This window comes from Patagioenas fasciata, chromosome 3 (genome assembly GCF_037038585.1).
Source record: "Patagioenas fasciata isolate bPatFas1 chromosome 3, bPatFas1.hap1, whole genome shotgun sequence".
In the NCBI taxonomy this organism is placed as follows: Eukaryota; Metazoa; Chordata; class Aves; order Columbiformes; family Columbidae; genus Patagioenas; species Patagioenas fasciata.
In genome coordinates this window covers 66677092-66702124 of record NC_092522.1, presented here as the reverse complement: position 1 = coordinate 66702124, position 25033 = coordinate 66677092, and the positions used below count along the sequence as shown (strand labels likewise).

Below are 25033 nucleotides of genomic sequence, written 5' to 3'. Positions count from 1 at the left end.
TTTTTTTTTTGTTGTTGTTCCTACATCTAATGGATAATAAAGGATGGAAAGTTACTGCATGCTTTTATCTCAGAAATATAATGAACAGAAATATCACCCCTATGAGAGCTCTGCTTACACTGCTGTTATCACAGTGGCCCAAGCAACACTTCACTCTGTCCAGGTTTTTCTCAGCAACTGCTAATTTTGATTCTCCGAATTGCTAATTCCACCAACTGCAGTAACCAGTGGATAATGGAAGCTGTAAATATGGTGCAGATGCTCAGTCCCTCGTAGAAGGAAGGAAGCCATCCATCACCGTGCAGAAGAAATTCAATGCGATCACCCCAGAAGTGGTTATCTTAATTCTTGGCTGGAAGTCCCTCTTACAGGCCACCCAGTAGTACTCAGTAATAAAAACCTATATTGAACAGCTCAGTTTTAGATGAATAGCCACTGTTAGCCCATCCAGGTAAGCATATGAACAATTGTTGAAATCCTCACCAATACAGATTTTGGCATACTGGTAAACTCAGGGTGTGTTACACTGCCTCATGTCATAGCAGTGATGTTCAATGCTCCAGGATGGACCCCTGGGTAGGGAGTTTTCATCAGCCTTGCAACAACCTGCTTTTAGCATACATTTGCAGCATAGTGCTAAAACAGCTCAAGTCTTTGTCATACAACAGACCTAAGGACTGAATTCTTCAAGTGTAGTTATGCTTTGTCTGCACCAGAGAGTAGTACCTTCACTTTGCTACAGGCGAAGAAACCCATTTTGAGAAGTGTGAACATTTATATCACAAAAGAGCATCCACAGTGATAAACACACACTAAACACCTACAGCTGGAAGACCAAATATTTTGCCAAAGTGTATCCATGAAAAGACTTGAACAGGTGCAGTTTGATGGAATAGCCATCAAACACCTTAGCGGAATTACACAGATATCTTAGCTGACTGGTAGCTCAGATTTTTCTTTTAAAGCTGGTTAAATTTTTACAGAGAGAAAACCTCTCTTTTAAAATAAAGGATGACAGAGTTTATGGAAGTATTTTTCAGGATTTTACTGCAAACCAATGGGTTTGGTCACAAAAAATATGATACATATAACCATGTTAATTATATTACATTATAATGATGGTATACATTACAAGTAAGTCTGTAAGTTTAAATATACATCTAGAGTTATAACTGAATGTACAGATTTACAATACATACAATCAGGAATGAAAAATCCCTAAACCCCAAAACCATAAATAATGCCCATTTTACAGATGATATCTTTTAAACAAAAATAAAACAACAACGAAAAAAAAAAAGAAAAAAATCCAACAGCTTTGACCGACTGCAGCTGGGGCATTTTGGTCCATAAAAACCCTTTCTAAAAATAGAAATCTTTTTTATAGCAGCAATGCTTTCTTCAAGCATTTGGATACAAGTAATTGTGAGCCCATTTCAATAATTTTAGTTGACTGTATAGATTTACAAAAGAAATTTCAAAATTACACTTAATTTATCTTCCAAATATGGAAGAAAAAAACAATGCCCCACATTGTGGTATCCTGCAAGTGTCACACTGATGCTTTAAACTAAGTCCATCTGTAGTATGCAGACCACACACATACCATTTGTTCACATAGTAAACCCACATAAATGAACTAAGAAACACACTCTGCAACAGGGAAAGCTTTGGAGCTCACGAGATCTCATCAGAAAAAGGCACATTTCATAAAATCCTTATCACGTTCAGATAGATCTTCAGGCAAGGCTTTTCGGAGCACGATTTCAAAACAGCTTGTTCTTACTCCTACAATCTGCCATAGCAGTCTGTGGCGGCAGTCACTCTTGTTTTTCTTTCCCAAGGAGACAGCACCACTTTTGGGGAAGAACGAATGGAAATGAAAAGCCTGTAAAGCTCATTTAGAGAGTGATGTGCTCTTCAAAAAAGCTTCCAGCAAACAGTGTAGTTGAAATTAAGGCTGCAAAGCTGCCATGGTAGAAATGTGCAAATTCTCTTTCAAGATGACCGGTCAACTGGCAGTTTCACCAGAAGGCCAAACAAAAATAAAAATAATAGTTATTATTATTAAAAAAGAAAGAAAAATGTTCACAAGAAAGAGTCCACAGGTGGGGCATATGAGAAGCCCAAAAAAGCCTCAGCGGCCTCTTTGACGCTGGCAGTGATGAGGATGCTGTCTGGGGACTGGCCGATGGAACTGGGGACTGGCTCATCTGTAAACTCCGGATCAAAGTGTCGCAGGTCACTGGGGCCACTCTGTGGAAAGGGCAGAAAATGAAAGTTACAACATTTAGACACGAATGTTTTGTGAGTGCATGGTTCAAGACAAAATGGGGACAAGCACCCTTGTGCAGAGACTCACAGTGTTATCACCTTGGGCCCACTGTTTTAACAGCCTTTGACAGTTTTAGTCTTTTTTTTTTTTTTGTATCCTGCTGCATGTTGTCTCACTAAAACCAAGATGATTCAGTTTTAATGCACTATCCTCCAACTAAGCTCATGCAACAATGCAAACACGCCACTCTGCCATGCAGCAGTTTGCAGGGGAGGGCTTTGATCTCTGGGCTAGTTACTAAGTTTAGGTTATAAAATGTTCAGAAAGTGAAAGAGAACAACCTCCACAACCAGATCTCCCTCTTTAGATATTAGTATCTGACAAGCCAAATGCCACTCTGCCCTTAGAAGCTACTTGCTTTCTACAACTGGCCTTCCCCTTAGACAAAATGGGGATGACCTTAAAATAGCCATGCAAATGAAGCATGTGATAGGCCAAAAAACCCAGCTAAATTTATATACTCCATCAGCTACTGCTTATTTTTAATCTTCCTTGGTCAGCCACAGGGGAAGGAAAAGCTGTGCTTCCCATACACACCCATCCAGCCAGTTGCCCCCAGCTCCTGGGCCACAACACAAAGACAAGGGGGGAAAAGACACTCTCCATACATTCTATAATTAGAAGTGATACGTACCACATTTGGGTTAAAAGGGGGCGTAATCTTCTTATTAATGAGATCATCCCAGTTAATTGGGGAGAAGAAGATGTGATTCTTAATCTCCATCTGTTACAGAGAGAAAAATAGATTAATTCAGACCCAAGCTAATGTAAGCAGTATGGCCTAGTCACCCTTCTGTGCTGCCCACAGGCACCAGCTGGTTTCCACTTACAAAGTCCTCCTTGGCACCAAGCCTCTTTGTCCTGTCCTTCTGCAAGAGGCCTTCCAGGAGATGTCTAGCAGAGTTGGTAATATTTGGCTTCAGCTGCAAGGGTTTGTTCAAGATGTTGTCGTACATTTCTGCCGTGTTCCTGCTGTAGAAGGGAGGCTGTTGGAATGGGAAAGGAGAGATCCAGGTTAATGACGCTTCTTGAGGGAAAAGGACAAGTAAGCTAGTTTGATTTGCCATGCAGGATTCACTGCTTACCAGGCCATAAAGCATCTCATACAGGACTGCTCCAAGGCACCACCAGTCCACAGTTCGGTCATAGGGCTGCTTATGGAGAACTTCAGGAGCAAGATACTGTGTAAGAAAAGGAAGAGAGCCACATTAACCAAAGAGATCTTTATAATTAGGAGAGCCTCCTCATTCTTGAGTGAAAGCAGCTTACTGAATCCCAGCAATATCCAAGCTACTGGAAGGCTACAAGCTCTTTATAAACACGGAGACAGCTCAAAAACTGTCCTCTCCTGCTCAACAAGCTCTACATATCCACACTGGCGGCCTGATATTACAAGACCCGTAATACCCCCTTGCTTGTCTAACAAGCCAGAAATATACATGGGACATGTCAGGTTTCACTGATGAAGACAGCACTTGTTGCCAGTCTGCATGCTGTGGGCTGAGGGCTGCCCGTACCTCTGGTGTGCCGCAGAAGGTGGAGGTTGTGCCATTGTGCTCTATGTTTTCTTTGCAGAGTCCAAAGTCAGTCAAGACAATGTGCCCCTGTGAATCAAGCAGAATATTCTCCGGCTTCAAGTCTCTGTAGGAAGAGATGAAAGAAGACAAGGGCTCGTTAGAGGACCTACAGTGAGACTATTTCAAGTGCAATTGCTTACAGAACCTCACTAAGCCACGAAAAAGTATTAAAAGCAATTTTCAGTCTGACAAGCTGAACAAGATTGCTTACCGATAAACAATGTTCAGGGAGTGCAGGTAGCCCAGTGCACTGGCGATTTCAGCAGTGTAAAATCGAGCTCTTGGCTCCAGGAAGCAACGCTCCCTCTGGAGATGGTAGAACAACTACAGGAGACAGAGAGAACAAAGTTGTTTAAATGGCGCCAAAGCCTGTTAACAATGCACTTAATTAGACTCAACATATATAGCCAGGGAGAACAATAGCAGGAAATGGCCTAATGATCCTTTGGTAGTTCAAAACCTGGCAGACTGGAAACAATCTAGTAACTTTTCCCCCATGACTTTTCCCTTTGCAACTCTTTTTTATTTAAAAGGAAGGGTGAAAAAGTCTACCATACCACTGTGCACATGATAGGAAATACTATTTCATTTTCTTACTGCTTACCTCTCCACCATTGATGTAGTCTAGGACAAAATACAATTTGTCTGCAGTTTGGAAGGAAAAGTGCAGCCCAACCAGGAAGGGGTGTTTCACATTTTTCAGCAGGACATTACGTTCTGACATAATGTGCTTCTCCTGAAAACATAAATTATCAATGTTTAGTACACTTGCTTAGTAATAGCAGTAAAAATATATTTGATGTACATCACAATGGCATCACAAAGAAGCAGCTTACCTCCTTCTTCTTCAGGATTGCTTTTTTCTGCAGGACTTTAACAGCATAGAACTGCTCTTCTGCCTTATGTCGTGCAAGGAGAACCTGAAAGAGGATACAATTCCAGAACTGAGCAATACTGAAATACAGAACAGCTTGTAAACACAACTGGAAACAAGCCTTTATTGATTGAACTGCTGAGCACTTCTACATCCCTTTGGTTCAACGTGCAAGTCCTTTGCTGGAAATGCCTAAACACTATTAACCCTCTGGCAGCTCAATCTAGCCCAAAGTTTTTATGAGTAGTCCTGTCCCCCTCCAAAAGCAAAGTATATATTCTTCCCAGCACCACTGCCTCCTCATTCCCTTGCTCTTCTACGACTCTTTCAAAGGCAGCACGCTGCTCCCTCTCCCTGCAGATATGCAGAGAACCAGGCTGCAAAACATGCTCATATCTGGTTTAAATGACCACCATTTACCAAAGCCAGTACAAACCAGACCCTCGGGCATTACATACAAGAGCTGAAGGGTAAATAAATTACAGCAAAAAGAAGTTAGACTTACCTTCCCAAAACTGCCTTTTCCAATCACTTTTAAGAAATGGAAGTCTGATGGTTTGGCATGTGGGTTGGATGATGGACCAAGATTGATCTGCTGTGAAGGACTGGGCTAGAAAAATAAGCAGACAGGCCATGTTTATTAAAAATAGCTTGGTAGGGAGAATATCAACAATGCCTCTTCTTCAAAAATATAAATAAAATTACACTGAAAGTGAAGATTAGCACTCTTCTTATCGCTAACAATTTAATCTTGACCTCTGCCAGATATCTCCAAATACTAGGCACTGCCTAAGAAGGGTATAACAGCCATAGTTTATTTAAAAGTTCTCATTGAGGTCTTAGCCACATTCCATAATGAAGTAACAAGCAATAAAGCTTTTTTTTTTTTCTATGTTGGCAAAAATCTTCAGTTTAACTTGGTAGCTTTTTTTCCCCAGTCACACCAGTGTGCTATCAGCTGAATTAAAGTAACACTCCTGATGCTAATTTTGTTACACTTCTATTACCAGCTGATTTGATGTTCTAAAAATGCTTCACTAAGTAAAATCTACTTACCGGAGGAGAAGGATTAGCATTCATAAGTTCAGGCTCTTGAGGCTGGGAGATTTTCAAGATAGACTGAACTTCAGGGCTGCAAGGGTAAGAGTATGCATAATCAGAAGAGTTCACCAAAAGCATCAATAAGACCTCTCCACCAGGGGGCATGCATGTATTGTGAAAGAGAAGTTTTGGGTCCGGCTATTACAGAAGGCAACTGAACAATCTATTCGACTTAAGGAGTAAAATTAATCTACAGAAAGTAAATTCTGCCATACAAAGAAATGTATTTATACTGTAAGTATAGTTCAAAACAGGGACGGGGCTCTAAAATTCCCATCCAACTCATTTCTCCCCAAACCCAGCCCACTAAGATTTGTTGCCAAGTGAGTAATACCTCAAGATCAATTAACTCTTCCGTAACAGTCATGTCAGAGGTATTATAATAAACATTTTTTTAAAGTATATTTTGCAATAGATAGCTACATTTGTGACTGAAATCCGTCCGAAATTTCTGATACTTACTGCTTGCATGCATAGGAGTTAGTGGCTATCTTCTGAATGAAGTCGTTTAGCCCCATTCTTCTCTGCTTCATGAAAGCTATGAAGTAAAAGGACAGGGAAAGAAAAAATAAAATCATTAAGCCATCCTGCAGAAAAAAAAAAAAAAAAAAAAAAATCACAGCTCCCCGAGCATCCTTGGAGAAGCTCCCCGCCGCTCACCGATGAGGATGGCCACCATCCCCCTCATCTTTGAGTAAGTCAAGGTAGGACCAGACGCCTCGGCTGCTTTCACGGTCATTTTCGAGCGAGTGGAGGATAAATAACTAGCGTACAATCACCACCGGCTCTCAGCACCGCACTGCCTCGGCGAGGTACCCGACGACGTTTAAGTGGCGGCGGTGATGGGCGGGAACGGGGCGGGGCGGCGACGATCGTCCCCCCCACTTCTCCCCCGGCGTCCTCGGAGGCGGTCATCGGGGGAGGCAGAGGAGGGGGGGACGACATGATCGTCGCCGACTTTGCCACTGCTCCACCCTAGGCGCACCCCCCTGGAGAGCCCCTCACCGCATCCCCACCGTGCAGAGCATCTATGAACAAACTCATCAAATATATTTTTTTTTCCACAGCAAACTCCCTTAACCCCATATCTCTGCCCCCACTTCTTTTCCCGGCCCTTTTTTTTTTTTTTTTTTTTTTTTTTGTTATATAAAGCTGAAATCTAGCTCTGTGCTGGACGAGCAACTTCCTAAAGCGTGCGTCGTTCCCCCCTCCCTCCCACCACCGCAGCCCGCGTCCGCTCTCGGGTCCTGCCGCCGGCTTGCCGCCCCGGGTGAGCGGCGATAAGGGACGCTGACGTTTCCTTGAAGGAGCCACAGTGACTCAGGAGAACAAGATTTCCTGCCCGGTTTTCAATAAAACAAACAAACGTCCCCTTCTGTGCACTGCCCTGATCCCGGCTGGGACATTACCGAAAGGAAAAAGGAAAAAAAAATATACAACGTCTTTTTTTAATTCCAAAAAGGGAAACAAGGGGGAAAAAATCTCAGTCCCCTGAACTTGGAGGAGACGGCAGAGATCTGCTTCTAGAACGGGTGGGAAGATGACCGAGGACTAGACAAATGAAAGGGAAAATAAACAGCCCAGGCTTCGCAGTTTTTGTTTCCACTGTACACGGTCATTTGGGAACACCGTGTACCCGGGACTTAATTGTTCAGTCGCTTCCCTGCGGGAGCACCGGGGGCACGTCAGGAGCGCTGGTGCATACACGAAACACAAGGTGGAACGATGCTGCAGGGGGTCCTCGCCCGGCGGTCGCGGGGCAGGGCCGGCGATGGGTATTAGGGTATCACGGCCTCCCCCTAACTGTCCTCCTGGGGCGCATCCCCGCTTGCAGCCCTCGCAGGGGGCAGGCGCGGCCAGGGGGTGCAGGGCTCCTGAGTGCTACAGGCGGGTGGAACTTTCCACCCGACGGGGCGTTATTCATGCGCGTATTTCGCCTTGCTGTCTGAGCGAAGGGCGCTGGGATGCGGCCAGTGGCTCCAGCTGCAACGTGCCCCCGTCCTCCCCCCGCCAGGAGCCCTTTTTTTTTTTTTTTTTCCCCTCCTCGCTGCACCCGCTGCGGCTGCTTCCCCCGCCAGCACAGCCGGCCGCTGGGCGGCATCCCTTGGCAGCTGCCTGTATCGTCTGCCCCCGGGGGAGTGATGGCAAGCATCCCTGCACAGCAGCCGTCAAAGGCTGCAGCTCACCCTGAGCAGCAAGACGGATGATACGAAGTATAGAGATAACCCGTGTGAGGTGGGTAACAGGTCTTAGCAAGTGCTGCAAAGGCCTTAGAGCGAGAGAGTAAAGAGGGATGTTTGCTGGTTCCGCTGGTCTCTGCACCGAGACGCCGGTGTCCTTCCCGGAGCGTAGGGGGGCCCTGCCCGGTCCAGCCGCCACGCTGCGGGGGAGTGCAAGGGAGCCGGCGCCGGGGAAGGAAGAGGCGACGAGAGAGACAAGGAAAAAGCTGTCTGCAGCTGGCGGGGCTCTAGCTTTCCCGACTTGCTGCTTGCCTCTCTTGCAAAAACTGCCACTGTCATTAATCGAAGCAAAGGCCCCCCAAAAAAAACAAACCAAAAAATCAAAAGACAACCTCCTTCCCCCCCCCAACCAAACCCCAAACTTGACAGATTGGAAAAGGAGCAGTCAGTTTTCTCTGCTCCCTCAGTACTGCTTTTAGAGTGTTACTGTTAAAAACAACTCGAGAACCGAAGTTTTGAGAGAAACCGGAGCTTCCGTCCCTCGCTCTCCGCTCCCCTGGCATCTCCCTCCGGGCTTTACGACGTGGCGCCCCGCTGCCGGGCCGCCGGCGCTGCCTCCCCGGCACACTCACGCCAGCTGTGCACAGAGGCAAGCATCTCCCAGCCCCCGGGCGGGCTCCGGCACAGCCTTCCCCCCTGTCCTGCCCAACGTCCCATGGGCTGCAACCCACTTCCCGCCTCCCTGCTCAGCCGCGGCCCCCCACGCTGCCCGCAAGAGCCCACGGCGCAGCCCGAGAGCGGCCCTACTGTCCCCGGCCGCTGCCCACGCTCCGGCTGGTAACACCACCGCCCTCGCCGCCGTTTTGCACCGGTCTGTTTGGAAGGGCTCCCTTGCTCTTGCCAAGTTACCTGGACCCTTTCTGCACGAAACGCTGCCCCTGCTGTACCCCGCACTGTGTCCTCCGGTGCCCCGCTCCGCGGTGGCCCTGCTGCTGGAGGCATAATTTCCTCTGTGGGGAGAAGTTTTCCTGCCAGAGCAGGGTTCTCGCCGGCTGAGCGGTAAACCAACCTTTCAGCGACGACTTCTCCTCTTTGCCCCTCATCTCGCTCCCTGTCGAGACCCCGGGCGCGGCGTGGCAGCGCGGAGGCTGTGACGGGGCTACCGGCGGCCGCCGTAATCCCAAATAACTCCCCTTCCTGGCCGGACGGCTCGGAGGCAGGAGGGAGGCGGCGAGGGCGGCGAGGCCGGCCGCCGCTCCCGCTGACCCGTTTACGGACGCAATACCGAGGGCGGTTGACATGCAGGAGCGTTATAAAGTTCAGCACGGGCCGCCCCGCACACTCTGCCCCGTTGCAACATCGCCCTCAAAATTACTGTAATCAGCGCGCACACGCGCACACACAAACACGCAAGGGCAGAGGCGGGGGAAGAGGGGGGGCACCCCGGCCCAAATTGACCTGCCGGCAGCGGCTGACCCTGCCCCGCGGAAGGAGGCTCTGCCCACGCTCCCCCCGCCCCGGCGCTGTGTGAGCGGCCGCGCACCCACGGCGCGGGTCCTGCGCCCATCTCCCTTCCCCCAAAGAGGCTCCGCGCGAGGACGGGCAGGGGCGGGGCGGGGGTTGCTGCTGCCCGCGGGGGGCGCAGGGCTGCGGCTGCCGGCCGGGCTTCCCCGCAGGCCGGATAGCGCCGGGGCGGGACCGGCGCCCCGCTCCGACCTGGCACCCAGCGCCTTCCGCCGGCAGCGCCCCGGCGGCGCCCCCCGCCCGCCACGGCCCGGCCCGGTCCGGCGCCGCGCACTCCTGGCCGCACCCGCCCGCAGGAAGTCGCTGTCCCTCTGTCCATACGTCCGTCCCTCTGTCCGGTACCCACCTGCCGGCTCCCGCACCCGTCAGGGCCCTCACCCTCCCACCCCGTGCTGGCGGTGCCGCTCCTCCTGCGGCCCGGCGGCCGGGAGTTCACAGCACGGACGATTTTAATGTGGAAGGGAGGAATTCCTCCCAACCTAACGAATGAATTATTGTTTTTATCTATAATTCACGCGGCGTTTTAAAGTCATGAACTGGGTTCTCAGAAGCTCGGGGTTTGGCTTAAAAGCCTGAGTGTCCTAAGGCTGCGTTTTAAAACTTCTTTACAGCGACAGCAGCAAACACCGTAACAGTTGAAACGGGCAAGAGAACACAAGCGAGAAAAAAGTACCCAAAGGTCCCCTTGTTCAAAAGCCATGTCTTCTAGAAGAGCGTCAGACATTGTCAAAATCTCAATAAATTGGAAGAGTTTGTATCAAGAATTTGTACAACCAGTGTGTTAGGAGTGTACAGTTAAAAACTAAATACAAGAGAAGAATAAAAAAGTTACAGTGCTGTTTGACACTCGTTACTTTTTTCCCTCAGGCTAAAATTTCGACATGTTTATCTGATCTTCTAAACGAATGTTTTTTCAAAGCAAAATGAATAAAAATGAAGTAAAAGGTGATAATTGAAAATAAAAAGGATAGGGAGACTCCATACGAGGACTCTTAAAAGTTGAAGAACTCTGTGCCCCAGGGTGTGTGTACACCAAAAGTGTAAATGGGTTAAAAAATGACTGGATAAATGAATAGGGATGTCTGACCTGGAATTTTCCTGGAAAACAAATTCCTGGAAGGCAGGGCAGTTTTGGGGGCATATCACTGATTAGTTGCCTGTTCTTGCCATCTTCCTCCACAGTGCACTGTTAGCTGGTACCAGTAGCACAGACTGACCTACCACGACCTTGGGCTCATACCTTCATTCTGATAGTCTCATATTGCACTTCTGAGTGACATGATGCTATTTTTTTATAGTCACAGAGTTTAACTAACTCACAAAACCCCAAGAACTTCTTCTTTCTGGAAAAAATGAAAGAGAACTGATTTGGTTTGTAGCCTAAAGTTATGCATTTGACTGCCAAATAACTGTATTCCATATAAAAGGATCACTAGGTAAACGGATGCTCATCAAGGTCTTCACCATACCAACATCCAAAACAGGGCCCTGCTGCTGGGCTGTGAGAGATGCAGAAAGACACAGACTCTGCTGGAACCATGGGTGACGTAGGCATAAGGGCAGAGCAGGCATGATGTGCTGACTTGCCAATACGAGGTAGGTATGAGTAACCCTGCAGATGCAGAGACTGGGACGTGCCCAACATAAAGCCAGGAGGGATCTGTTTCAATTTATCTTAAAGACTGGACAGGCCCACACATCACTAGTGTGGGTGTGTGTTGGCCAATGCAGTTCAAAGCACCTTCAACAGTAGCTGGACTGTGGAAATCTGGCTCATTAGAGAAATCTCCCTGTTTGGAGGGTTTCTTCATCTGCAATGGACAGACAGATTTTAGTCCTGCCTGACAGTGTCTACAAGGCACACAGAAATGTCTCCCTCTTCCCCTTCAGGAAAGTCAGTGGCTTCAGGAGGCTACACGGTAGCTGGAATTTGTGAGTTATCTTCCTCAGATTCTGTTCTGGTCCTTGCTCTCCACTGCGGAGGAAGATTTGTGAACATAATTTAGTGCCTCCATCCTTCAGGAATAGATTCTCGGATAGCTTCTGAACTTCAGTTTGGCAATGAATTCAATGCTGAATGAATGAATTCCTACTTACTTATCTTGCTGAATCAAAACCTTAGGATGCAGCAGGTTGAACTGTTTCTAGAGTTACTTGGCTGACTCTGGAACGAAGCTTCCCAAAGTTCTGCAAATATTTTCAGCAGTATTTGGCTTTGGCTTAATTAAACAAAAGTGGAATTCAAGCCTTGGACTGCAGGAGTGACATAGCTTCCTAATGCAAAAGGAGGTAGCACTCCTAACAGCATCTGTCTTCTGAAGCAAAATCTCAAAAGCTTTGATTTTCCTCCTGTAAATCCCCAACAAACAAGTTCTTGTCTCTGACCTTGTAATTAAGTTTTATGTGCAACAGCCGAAACTTTCAGTCAAGACCTTCAGGCTACCCCACGAATGATGTCTACAAGTAGCAGCAAATAGATAAGGAACAGAATAACAGCTTTAATAACAAACGCAACAGAGAGTTTAAATCAGGAGCTTTCGAATAATGTCAACAAGTCTGCTAGACGTTGTTCTGACAGGAGGTTTATTGACTGAAGCCTATTGATCTGGAAACATCTAATTGATTTTGGTGTCATATTTTGCCAAACACAAATTTGGAACATCTTTATTTCCCTTTTCTGAAGCTTACGGAGCAGGTTTACTGCATTGTCAATAAGAGGCTTTAGTGCCAAGGGATTACGCTCACAGGATCACAGAGTGATGCAGGGCTGCACTGAGAAAAAAGTAATTCCTGTCCTTGTAGAAAGCAATGGAAAATTACAGCATCCTTTCAATGCACTGACCTCTAGTTGAAACAGCTGATAAACAATGGCCCTAACTTGCATTTTAATTCCAGCACACTGATTCGAGTCAAATGGAGTTGTTGTCACTTTATGAGCAAATATTGTAGGTATTTCAGCCCATAGTAGTCAGAAAGGGGTGAGAACAGAAGCAGCACATTTCTATGCCCTTCTACGAGCGTGCCGCCTCCCCCCTCCAATTAGTATAAGTCCTTGTAGTGTTGTGTCAGCTTAGAGTCCTCATAAAACGAGGTTGGATGACAGATACTTGAATTCACTATTGTTCTTATGAACTTAAAATAATGTGCTGTGATTGCACAGAGTTTGGTCTTATCAGAAATGAATAATGCTAGTATAATAAAGGAATGTGAAAGCATAAGAAAAAGATAGATTAAAAAAATGCTTGCGAGAAAAATGAAGATTCTTAGTGATGCTGTGAATTCAGTCTGCTGGTCTCCTTTGGTCACAAGGCAGCCTAATGTGAGGAGCTGGTATATGCTCCAGAATGAAAAGCATAGGCATGCACTGTCTACTGAATCTGGCACTCAGCTTTTCCTTCCAAAACTTTAGCGTTTGAACGATAATAACAGAGATGGATTTAGGAACTTTCTGTCAAGCACACAATCTGAACAAGTTTCCTTGTACTTCTCCCTGTATTTGCTAAAATACAAATGATAGCCGATCAAACCTAACTATCAGGTCATCTGTCATTCTCTTACCTCTTAATCTAGGGTTCCACAAGGAGGTGTTTGCTACATTATATCTCAATGCCTTTTATCATCACCATTGTAGTTCATTATCTTAAAGATATCTTTAAGCCTGTAAGCCCTCCAGCAACCTTGGAGTTAAGGCACCAAGTACTGTAAATAGTGAGCAAATTAGTCAAAGAGAGGAATTTTTGCTAGAGAAAGGTTCAGCTGGCTTCTAACACAAACCAGAAACTTGGATTCTAGGAGATGAATTGGATATGAAAACAGAGGCCCGCTAAAGGGAGGCTCACACTATCAGGTCTTGATGCTTTTTCTCGTGGTGATACCACCACGTCTCTTGCCATTATGTTGACTGCTTTAATATTCCTCATTATTTCTAGCAGATCATCTTTTTTGGGAAGTGTAAATGGCTTCATGGGCAGAAGGATGCACAACACACACGCTAAACCACGCTTTATCTGTAGGGTTTCTCTTCTAGTAATCTATTAATTTAGGACATATTTGCCACTTAGTTATCTGGGTCCATTGCTTTCAGTCGGGTTGTTACACTATTTGTAAGGGCAGACTAATTAGTCCAAGATAGAGGATGAGGGAAGAAGTGCTAATTTTGCCCTAGGTAACTGGTCCAAAATGGAGTAAAAATATGTGTTTATATATTCAATCATAGCATATCTACCCTTCTGAAGTTTTGGAATTTGAGGTAGGTATATAGTTACCGAAGGTACCCTCCTTGGTCAGAAGAGACAAATAAGCACCCCAGAGACATTTCAGTGCATCTGTGGCCTGTATCAGGCAGTGTCTAATGTTGAGCTGAAGTAATCTGGGCCTGAAACCCACAGGTAGGTAGAGGCATTTTTGAAGCACAGGTGGATTGGTTTTTTTTTATTATTTCTGAAGCTTCACATATAAATGATGTAGAATTACTTTAAAGGATCATATTGTCAACATACCCTGAGAGAGCTGGCCATTTTTTTTCCTGATTAATATATATATTTATATAAAAAGATAAAATCTTAGGGCAAGTTAAAAAACTATACATGATAGATAGAGATTCCTGAGCTGGCTCAGTCCAGTTTAGCTATGGACCTGGGAGAAGACTTGTGACGTTAGTATAGTGCTCCATAGTGCTCCTCAAGAATGAATAATGCATTTTGGCTTCAAGCTAGTAGCCTTGCATAGTTCTATATTGTGCTGGACAGACAAGACATACCAGCTTTATTGAAATTCCTTGACATTATCTTGCCTAGTGCTGTGTCTGATATAGTCTCAGAGAGATGTGAAAGTCTTAGTTCTATTTTTAAAAAGTGAGAATTAAACCACAGGGTAGACAATATGTCTCATCTAAAAGAAATCTATGGTAGAACCAAAAATTAAATGCGAAGTTAAGTTTCTCCAGTTCTAATAATTGAATTATACTTACTGTACGGTAATATATATGCCATATCTGCCAACCTCATTCACGTAATTACATGCATTGTAAACAGATCACTTAGGGTGGCAAGAGCCAGAATAGGCACTGCAGGCATCTGCTGCACCTTGGTGGAACCTTGCCTCAGTATCTGATGTTGCTATAGCCCTGGTTCCCATCCCAGCAGAAACCACTAATCACAGTATAAAATGTGAGACCTGGAAACACTGACACCTAGAAGGTTCTCTTGTGATTCCAGAAAGAACCTAAATCCAGATTTGTGGGGAAGTGAAGGAAGTATAACTGCATCCACACTGAACTGGCAACTGGTAGTGTCACCTGCCACTGTCCAACATATTGGAAATGCCAGGAAAGTGCTTTTCCCACAGCACATGATCTCCACAAAGAATATTACTGTAAGACAAAAAAAAGTCCCACAGCTGTTTCGCAGGCAGACAAGTAAAGAAAAAGCCACAAACATCTGCAGCATGAATTTCTTTTTTTTCATTTCCAGATGCTATTATCAAACCTGTTCAGTCATTCACTGCACTGTGAATCTCTTTCTAGTATTCCAATTAGTCCAAATTTTTTTAACACCTTAAGCCCTGAAGTGAATTGGCAGCCTTTGATATGACTTTCCTTTACTTTGATAGAAACTGCCTTTACTTTTTTGTAAGTGCTTTACATGATTCCACAAAGACGACCTTAACTTCAGGCAGCCAAGCTCAAATGTTTTGGCCATAGGTTTACTAGACTTCAGGACTAAAAGGAGCTGCTAGAGCACCTAGCCTGGCTTTCTGCATAACATAGACTTGCATTTGCTGCCACATATATCAAGTCCAACAACTTTACCTCTGAGGTTTCTTGTCTCTTCCTCTTAACTCAAGGGTGACTGTCTCAAAATGTTCATCCAATTCAAGGATAAGAATCAGGAGGTTTTGACAAGTGCAGACACCCACCCACACATAATCATGCAATAGACCACAGGCTATGAGCACATGACCTTTCCAGCCTTCAGCAAGGGCTTCCTCACCCCAGTGCATCTGCAGCTGCTCATCAGCACCCACATGGTGGGTGTTGCCAACCTTTGGATCAGCTGGCGGATCTCCAGGTGGGAGCTCCCACTGGCTGGGCACAGGCTCTCCAGCTGGCACAGCTGAACCTGGAAGGAGATGTGTGTCCCAGCCCACTTAGTCAGAGAGTGTAGCACCACTGATCTTACATGCATTGGCTGCACTCTCATCTTAACCTCGCAAAAAAAGAAAGAGATTTGGATGTGCACCATGTTCCAAGTAGTTGCTGATACTTCTGTAACGCTTCCTACCAGAACCTTGTAACACTGCATGGTTTGTTTTTTTTTTTTTTTCCTGAAAATATTTGCATACAGGAATGGGGAAGAGTGGGTCTAACATACTGAATTACTGGCAAATGAAGTGTGACTCGTACATAATTCTAAGTGTGACACTAATGTCTATACCTGCAGTGAGATGAACGCAACACCTCTCTGCCTAGCTGAATATCATGCATTGACCTTTCATACAAGACAGGCTTAATAATGCTGTAGAATAGTCTTCTCAGGGGAGGGGGGAAGGGATAATGAATAATCTCTATATATTTTAAATAAAGTATCAGAAAAATTAACTCCTGGAACTCTGGAATGTTGCAAACATGTCTCAGTCTGCTGCAATATAGGAAACATTAGTAAGCAGTTTGTATTTTGTTCACAGTGAAGCTCTTTAGAAATACAGATAAAGTTCCAAGTGAGGAAATTGAAACATAGACAGGTTAAGCAAAGTACTGTCCAGTGAGTGAGAGGATTGAAAACGAAACTTTTGGCCTTTAGTGTTGTACCACTTGTGCAGATAGATGAATCACTGAGGGCAAATATAGAGTTTAAATACAGAAAGAGTATGCACAATGTACGTACCAATAGGGGCTTTAGTTGCTCACACAGCATAGCACTGAGGACTTCTCTACAGTTGTAGGGAATTGTGTTACTAGGATATTAGTCATAATTTTCACTTAGCAATGATTTTCACTTATGCATGTTTTTATTCATAGATCTTTAAGCCCTCACACAGGCAAATATTAACAGTGACATTTTAAAGAATGAGGAGATGGGGAAGTTGGATGACTTGGGTCATTGTCATATGATGAGCCTGAAATAGAATAAACATTTGGTAGGGCTTGTGACTTGCAATCCCATGCTCAGCTCGTTGGACATATAGCCCAACTCCTACGTGGCAAAACTGGAGAACACTTTGGCTCATTTAGTGACTGACCCAGACTGACTGACTCAAAACAGTAATTGAATTCACAGCTATTGGACTCTGCATCAAAATCAAATACTGCCTTCCACCAGTTTCCGTGATGTTTGAAATAATACTCAAGTTTTGACTAGTTCTACAATTTTAAGATTCTTAGTGCTTTTTTTTTTTTTTTTTTTTTTTAACAGAAACACCATGTAGGCAGACAGGTAGCAGAGAAAGAAAAGGAATTTCTCAGAAAGTTAGAAAATCTGTTCATGCCAGTGGTTGAGATATGAAAGTATAAAATACATAATGAGCTGGATATGCCAGATTCACTGGTGTAGTAACTCTCTGTATCTGCATAATCCTTTTTTGATTTCACAATATCTGATTCAAAATGTGTAGCATATAGTAATGAAGTATGCTCAGTTTCATCTGGAGATAGCACTCTGAAGTATTTTTTACAGACCATGTTTTCCTCATCTTTAGTTTTATGTATACATATATATTTATCACTGTGATCGTGTTTTTCGTGTAACATATATTTATTCTAGCTTATATTACTTTTCAATTTGAACAGCTTATGCAGAAGTTATAACTCTTTCATCTAGTCTTGGGTCACACTGATGAAAGATCTGTGATCACTCAAGCCCCAGAGCATTCACCCTGGTTATTTGTCTTTAGGTGCTGCAACCACCCCTAGTAAACTTCCAAGTCACTTTGGCTGTGTGAGCTGAGTCACAAAAAGGGCTCCTATTTGTGCTCACTGGAACATAGTTATATGTACAGAAATTACTAATGAACTGGTGAGCACATTGGTTAAAGACAGCTTAATCGGAAAATATGATTTGTTCTTGTGGGGGGAAGGCTGTTATGATGTTAGAAACTGTGAGAACCAACATTAATTCATTAAAATAATGAGTGTTTTTGTTCTTTATACACATTTTTATTCTCAGATGTGGCGTTTTCAAATATTCAAGAATATTATGATCGTGAGACATCAGGTCCAGCTTTGTTGTATAGGCGTATTTGTAGCTGCCAGGGTAGGAAATAAACTTCTCTGAGCATTTCTGAGCATCTTGTGCCTTCCCTTTAACACTGTCTCTCAAATCCTGTTAATTTAGAGATTACTTAAGTTTTTGGAAAACTATCCATGAACCACCTTGTGCAATAAATACAGCTGTAAAGTTTTGATCCACAGACACTACACTGAAGCCATGCTTTGGGTGTTTACTCTCTTGCCTTCCACAATAATGTTTTGACAATATTTTTACTTTTATTTCAGTGTTTCCTTTGCTTGTCTGACTACTTAAAAAAAAAATAAAGGGACCATTTTTCAGGTCATCATTCAATATTTAATGATTACCAGTACTGCTGAGGCCACAGATCGAGAAACACCTCTGAATGGTATCTAGCACTGACCATTACTGGAGATGTGGTCCTGGGTGAAGTGGACATTTGGTTGGACTGAAATGGCAATTCAAATGCTCTTGAAGCAATTAAAGAATGCTAAGCTGATTAAAAACTATTTGATCAATATCTTACAGCTATTGACTTGTAAAAGGTCCTCTTTCATTACCCACTATCAATTTCCTGGAAGACCTTTAAATAGAACTCAAAATCACATTTTACTTTGCCTTGGCTCTGCGGGAAGAAAAACAGGCTTCCAGGCTGTATGCCATCATTCAGAAGCATGGCTCAGCATCCTGACACTTCTGTGGGGCCGGTTACAAGAAATGTGGAATCACTGACATGCTGAATTCTTTTCACAACACGAAATGTTTAGACTGCTAGGAAAGAAAAAAAAAAAAAGGAACTGGTGAGGGAATGCGTGGGGAACTCCATATAGAAAGAGGAAGTATTGTGTGTGACTGATCAGGAAATGGGTACAAAGCATCTGTTTTGGTAGTATTTTCACTTGTTTTGGGGGCATTTCCATAGTGAACTGGAAGCCGGCCCTGCGCGTAGGTATTACTTCACTCCAAAAAGCGAAAGGCAGGCACTAATTTGGAGCAAAACATAGCAGCTGTCAGTGTGAGCACATAGCAACACAGCACAACAGCTGAAGGCAGGTTGTGCACAACACAACATCCCACTGAAACTGCTGAGTGTTGTAGAGCCATTCTGGGCAGCAAGAATAAAATACAAAGCTCTGACTTCTATAAAAAGGGAAAGCTATTTTGCAGGCTGTCTTTTCTGACAGGAATGGATTCTCTTTTGCCTCCAAAAACTCTGGGATGCAGTCCCATCTGCTCTACAAAAACTCTATGCAAGGCAGCAAGGTGAAAATATGATGAAAGTCCATTCTGACCCTGGCTGGCAAAGCACTTCTTTACCATGCACGGATTTGGCAGGTGTGAAGTTTAGCCCTCATCTTTCCATAAACATTGGCTTGTCTGGAGTATGCTGTCAACATCTGTGATGTCAGGGCTGTTAGCTTCTTTGGTTTTGTCATGTGATTTTATTTATTTTTTTTTTTTTTTCCAGAAGCTGAGTCCAAAAGTATGACAGTTTTTGCTCTTGAGCAAGCAGCTGTTAGTCAGGTCTTTGCAGAGTTGTGGGGAGGATAGTGTAATACCCTCAATGCAATGAAATCATTTTTAGAGGAAGTCCTTGTATGGACAATTTATTCATTGCTTTGGAAGATTTCAAATCACATTTCCAGGAGGATCAATTAAAATTCTAGATTCAATTTTCCTTGTTTAGTCATTCCTGAGTCAGCTGGGAAACAGAGGCAAGTTTGGATATGCTGGTGCAAGTGGGCAGCACAGAAAGCTGAGACAAATTCCCTGACAGAGGGTATTTTGGACCTTCCCCTTCAAGACAGAAATTTAATGCTCCTACAGGGTTATAAAGGGACTGAAATAATTGAAAGATACATTTCAAGTGCTGTCATGGTAAAGCTCCTGAACAACATACTCCATGAGATGTAGAGTGAGACAAGTATTTGGAGGGCTCTGTTTGCCATTGGCTTTCCCCTCTCTGAAGAATGAAACTGCTTAGCTTAAATGATTTCAAACGTGACCCATCCCCATTTGCTAAGTAGATCACATTAGTCTACATTTGTCCTGGATCACAGTGTAGCAATACTGACAGGGCATCATCTTCTGCACTGCTCCCTTACTCTTCTTTTTCAACCTTGTTTTTCCTCTGTTTAGTTTCTGCCCTTTCCATTACTCCTTGGGGCGATCTTTTTTCCTTAGTCTGCTCCTGCATTTCACTTTCTTTTCTCCCTCAGACCTTTCTTTGTTCCTGGCTGCTTCGAGTTGAAGCCAGCACTCTGAAAGCAACATCATCAGCTACCGTCACCTTCAGAGAAACATCAAGAGCTCAAAGTCATCTTGAAAATTATTTCAAGTAAAAGTGAACACTTTCTCACATTTTTTATTTCATAATGTGGTGTCAAATAGAATACGGAAAACTGCACACAGTTTTTGCCACCATTCAAGAAGTATGTCAAGAAACTGGAGAGAAAGAGTGGAGGGCTACCAGGATGGTCAGCGGTCTAGTGCACAGGACCACTGCGGAAAGAGCTGAGGTTCTATAATCTGATGAAGAAGAAGCCAGTTGAACAGCAGCATATGACTTCATGATGAGGAGCTACAAAGACACCAAAGCCAAACTCCTTTCAGTCATAACAGAAGGTGTAAAACGGGTCATTGGCAGCAAGCTGAGTGCTCAGCATGGACATTAGGAATCAAAACGTCTACCAAGAAGGTGGTGCAGCCCAGGAACAGCCTTCCTGGAGAGGTGAAAGAAACCTCATCCTTGGAGGTTTCCAAACCTCAGCCAGACCCAACCATACTGACCTGCTGCAGTGCTGGCCATAGTGGGGATGGGTCACAGGGCCCCTCTAAATAACACTATAATACTGCAGAATGATGTACTTGTCCTCTCGAGACACTTACTGTAGAGTTTGCCATGCTTTGCCTGCTAACCAGTCCCTCCTGAACTGCAAGAGGAGGAATTTTTATGTATATATATATATATATTTTTTTTTTTTTTTTTTTTTTTAAGGAGAAGGGTAATATAAGCCAACCTAAACAGTTATGGTAATTCTGTCAGGTAGTCTCCTTAGTTGTAGTGGGATGATTCACAACCATGTGATGATACATATGTGTATTTATAGAAGAAAAGCCCTCTATTTGTTGTTTCAATATTTATGAGTTTTCTGTGAGTTATTCTAATGAAATATTTGTTCAGTTTGTTTATTTGTTTTTTTTTGTTTTTTCCTTTTTCTTCTTCCTCCCCTCCCACCCCCACTGCCTCAGGGTTGACCACAATCGTCTAATGTCTTTTGTGGAAAGGTGAGGGTTTTTTTACAGCTTTCAATTCCTTTTTATTAATAAATCCACTAATTTTTACTGGGGTGCTTGAAATATTGAAACTTTGTTTAGGACATAGGTTGTAAGACTCAGTGTTGCATTTGCTACCATTACTTTTAACATACATACAAACTTAATTTTTGTGCAACTGTATCAAAAGCAATAGCAATTTTCCATCTGCTTTAATTTGCAGTAAATGAGTTTCTGCTGCTGTGTTTTAGGCAGACAAGAGCTTGTCTTCTTCAGTAATTATCTCCAGGCAACGCTGTTTGAATCATGTGATAGGCTGAATAAAAATGATAGCTTATCTCAGGTAAACTAAGCAATTTTACTCCAACATATTAAAGTCGGATTATAACAAAAGGTTTTGAATTCATTTCCTTAGCCACTGAACTGATACTCACAAATTGTCTTCTGAGGTGTACAGTGACAAAGCGGATATAAGCATCTCCTTGAGACTATAGAGGGTATCAATGAACGATATGATTGTTGACATAATGTAAAATGAATCCTTTTTCACACCAACATCTAGGATCACATCCTTTACTCCTTTGGCTCCTGAGAAGTGGGAAGGTTTTTTGAGCCTCTAATACAGTCATAGATGTTGATCATTGTTACATTTTATGTGAAAAAGTTTACAGTATAGTTTTTTCTTCACATTGACAGAAGTCTTCGATCTCCTATGTCAGAGCTGGAAAAGCAGTAGTTTTTTTTGAGGAATATTCCCCTTATTTCCTAAAGCTATCAGTCTGGGGACAGCCAGCTCTCTGCCTGAGGCCTTGAAATGTAATTAGGGGATAATGAATAGAAAGCCTTAGTTAGCCCTTCTGTCTTCTAAAACACACTTATCTCAGAGCATTTGCACTGGTGTGGAAAGAATTAAATGTCTCCTCTGTCAGGCTGTTCTGTTGTGAGATCCATTCCTGCTGTGTGATGGTAAGGGCTGATGAATCCGGAGGTGTCACTATGTGGTAACCTGTCTTGTTTATTCCCCCTTCCTGGACAGACTTCACCCTTTGAGGAGCAGGGTCATACAGATTTCTCTTGCGAAATATACTGCAGAAAAATACAATCCAGAAAGACTTCGAGCTTGCACTACAAAGGACAAAATATTGTCTTTTGTCTTTGGAAGGAAGCAGCAATGGGCACATTCCAAATTTCAAGGTCACCTTTAGAAACAACAGCAAAAAAAATGCAGACTAATTATAGCAACTGAGTATTTTCATTTTTCTGTGGGGGCATTGTTCAATATGGGCTTTTGCTTTATTTATCTTTTAAATAGCCACTTATTTAAGTTTGTTTCAATACCTGTAAAATGCATAGCCACAGCTCTCCTTGGGCAGGAGCCAGGCAATCCAAATGAACATCTAGGAGACTCCTGATACTCAACTTCTTTTCTGTGCCACATTTTCCTAGAGGTCTTCTCTATTAATCTTGCAACAACCCATGTTTGTGTGTGATTTATTGCTTAGCTGAATAACTGCACAAAAGAGTTGTGGACGATGCCTTTCATACTCCTCTTCAAAAATATAACACTATCCTATAAGGCCTGGAGTTCTTTTCACTGGCAAGGCTCCCGATAAGAGGGCTTTCCATTAGGTTTTGCCAGTTGAGTTGTCGATGCCTGCTGGGGAAGCAGGTTTAGATACTGTCTGGAAAATACATGATGGTGAAGTAAATGTTAGGGCAAGACAAGAGATCAGATCTGGATATCCTTCTGGCACGTGGGAGAGCAATGGATGTGGTGCCTACTCATCACTCTATTGTTTTCTGTGTTGGCCTCTTATCTATCCTCTTGCCCTCTCTTACCTTCATCCCCCACCATTGCACTGATGTATCTCATCTACTGCCACACTCTGGAAGAAAACACTCTAGGGCTCTGGCTTGGCTAATTTGGTCCACCATAATCTGTGGTATGTCAGATGCCAGATGTATAATGCAAAAGAATTAGAAGCAAATTTAAAAGTTAAGAAAGGATTAAAAAAATACAAATACTTAGTCCTGTTGAAGAAAATGGGGCTCTAAGGATGAAAATATAAAGCTTGGAACTGAAAATAAAGGAATAGAGGGGTATCAAGGAATCCCCACCACTGAAGGTTTTTAAGAAAGTTAAATCCAGCTCATCTAGCTGGAAAAGGACACAGCTATGGACTGATTCTTCTCTTTCTTGGACAGGACATCTCTTGTAGGTCAGAAAAACGGTGGTTGTTTCTCTCCATTCATTGCCACAGAAACCAGAGTGACAGCCTGTGACATCAACAACCACTTTGCAGAGATCTGAAGTCAGGTGAGTTTACGGTTTTCGTCTGTATTTGAGAAAAAATCTTCAGAGCTACAAGTACTGGGAACACAATTTTTCACCAAAAATGTAGAATGAGCAGTCACCAGAGATCTTCCAAATTGCAGCATCCGATCTTCCATGGAGCCCACCTTGCTGCCTGACGCTGGTGGCTGCTGATTGGCACAAGGCCGTCCTGCAGGTAGATCTGGAATAACTTCGTATGCCTTCAACACGGACTGTTACATTTCTGTTTTGGTGCAAGTTCAGTATGACACATAGAAAGACATTTATATTAACTGCAATTAAACTCTATTAGACCTTTAATCTTCTACCAGGTTGTAGTGTATAAATGAAGACATTAAAAGAAAAATAAAACATGAAACAATTATCTTCTATAAGTTGCAAAGCTGAATTTCAAGCTGTGCCTTTACAGCTGTTTAATCACATTTTTAATTGTGCTAGCTTTTGTGTCAGGGAAAAGGGCTTTATTGGAAAAAGATGAGGGAAAAGTAGAACAAAATCTAATGTTTCATTAAACTGAGAAATACCATGGGCTTGAAATTGAAGTTGCATTACAATACTTGTGTTGCATTGCATTGCATTGCAATACTCGTGTATTAGGAAGTCAAATTTTCAAATTGTTATACTTTGGGAAGTAAAAACTTAGTTTTCTCAAAGAGACATGCATTGGCAAGAAAAATACCAAGGCTGGTTTGGAGATCAATTTAAAAGAATGTTGTGTTGAAAGGACAAAATTAGCCAAGTATGATGGTCAGCTGATGTGGGAAAGTGGGAAAAAAACAACCAACATGACAAATCAGCCTGAAAAACAAACTCTTATTTTCCACAGCCAGCTGAATCAGGCTGACTGTTTCCTTGCAGAGGGGCACTGACTGACGTTTTTGCTGCATACCTGAGGCTCATGTGGAGCAGAGAGTTCCGAGAGGGGGGAGCAGAGCTTTGGAGAAGGGCTGGGTCAGTGGGGTGATCCTCTCTCTGGCATTTTGGTGAGGTCAGGTCAGGGAGCTTTGTACAGGGGGAAATGCCGCTCTTCTGCATCTCCAGCACAGGTATGTTTAGGAATGATGTTTCTGGTTCCAGTTGTCACAGACAGCAAAGCACACTGAATCTGGGGCTATGTGCTCCCAAATGGGGGACACCCATCCAGTGTTCTTCAGCATGAAATCAGCAAGTGCAAAGTAAAGCTTTCTGACACTCCCAAATGAAAATACCAACCCAGGACTTCAGAGAACCTTTCTTGGACTCAAAATTTATACTGAACTGTGAAATAGCCTTGTGCCAATCAAGTAAACAACAGGTCTCATGGAGGCTTTTTTTTCACTTCTCAAGGAGGAGAAAGGAGAAAGAATGGCTTTGATTGTCCCTTCAGGATTTTGTACATACAGAAAATAGGTCTACAGTGTTGTGTGGTTTTTTTTTTCCAGTCTGCTCTTTGACTGTATAAACTGTTTTCAGTTTCACTGAATATCATAGCTTGAAGTGCAATCTAAGAAATAAACAAAATGGAGCTCCAAGATGAGGTGCAGTAGCTGGGGGGAAAAAAAACCCCAACAGTTTAAAAGCCCACCATTTTGAGTACAAGGAGGAAGGAAGAAAGGCAGAGAAGAGC

At 43.5% G+C, this 25033-nt stretch overlaps 2 protein-coding genes across 3 annotated transcripts in view; both read right to left on the bottom strand.

Annotated features, from left to right (window-relative positions):
- Positions 1-1030: 1030 nt before the first annotated feature.
- LOC136099827 (serine/threonine-protein kinase Sgk1) lies at positions 1031-9519 on the bottom strand. 2 transcript variants are annotated; one of them, XM_065834423.2, is made up of 12 exons: positions 9137-9519; positions 6350-6425; positions 5843-5918; positions 5292-5396; positions 4749-4832; positions 4517-4648; positions 4124-4236; positions 3853-3976; positions 3421-3516; positions 3166-3321; positions 2970-3059; positions 1031-2256 (listed from the first exon to the last, which is right to left on the bottom strand). In XM_065834423.2, exons 1-12 carry the CDS (start codon positions 9366-9368, stop codon positions 2089-2091), a joined length of 1452 nt encoding a protein of 483 aa, XP_065690495.1. In that variant the 5' UTR covers positions 9369-9519; the 3' UTR covers positions 1031-2088. The 2 variants fall into 2 exon arrangements, with proteins under 2 accessions (XP_065690495.1, XP_065690496.1); XM_065834424.2 differs by lacking the exon at positions 9137-9519 and adding an exon at positions 6548-6933.
- A 5877-nt stretch (positions 9520-15396) lies between these two features.
- The window catches only part of LOC139827676 (uncharacterized), a 65028-nt gene continuing 55391 nt past the window's right edge, over positions 15397-25033 (bottom strand). The window contains exon 4 of the mRNA XM_071807279.1: positions 15397-15710. Within this exon, the coding sequence (XP_071663380.1) occupies positions 15397-15710 (314 nt within the window). The remainder of the gene's footprint in view (positions 15711-25033) is intronic.

Excerpts from the sequence above, each read along its gene's own strand:
- LOC136099827 (XM_065834423.2), bottom strand. The coding sequence starts at position 9,368 with ATGTCAACCGCCCTCGGTATTGCGTCCGTAAACGGGTCAGCGGGAGCG. Across the intron at positions 3,517-3,852 it reads CCTTCTGCGGCACACCAGAG|TATCTTGCTCCTGAAGTTCT; the intron begins GTACGGGCAGCC and ends TTTCTTACACAG. Across the intron at positions 2,257-2,969 it reads CCCCTTTTAACCCAAATGTG|AGTGGCCCCAGTGACCTGCG; the intron begins GTACGTATCACT and ends CCCTTTCCACAG.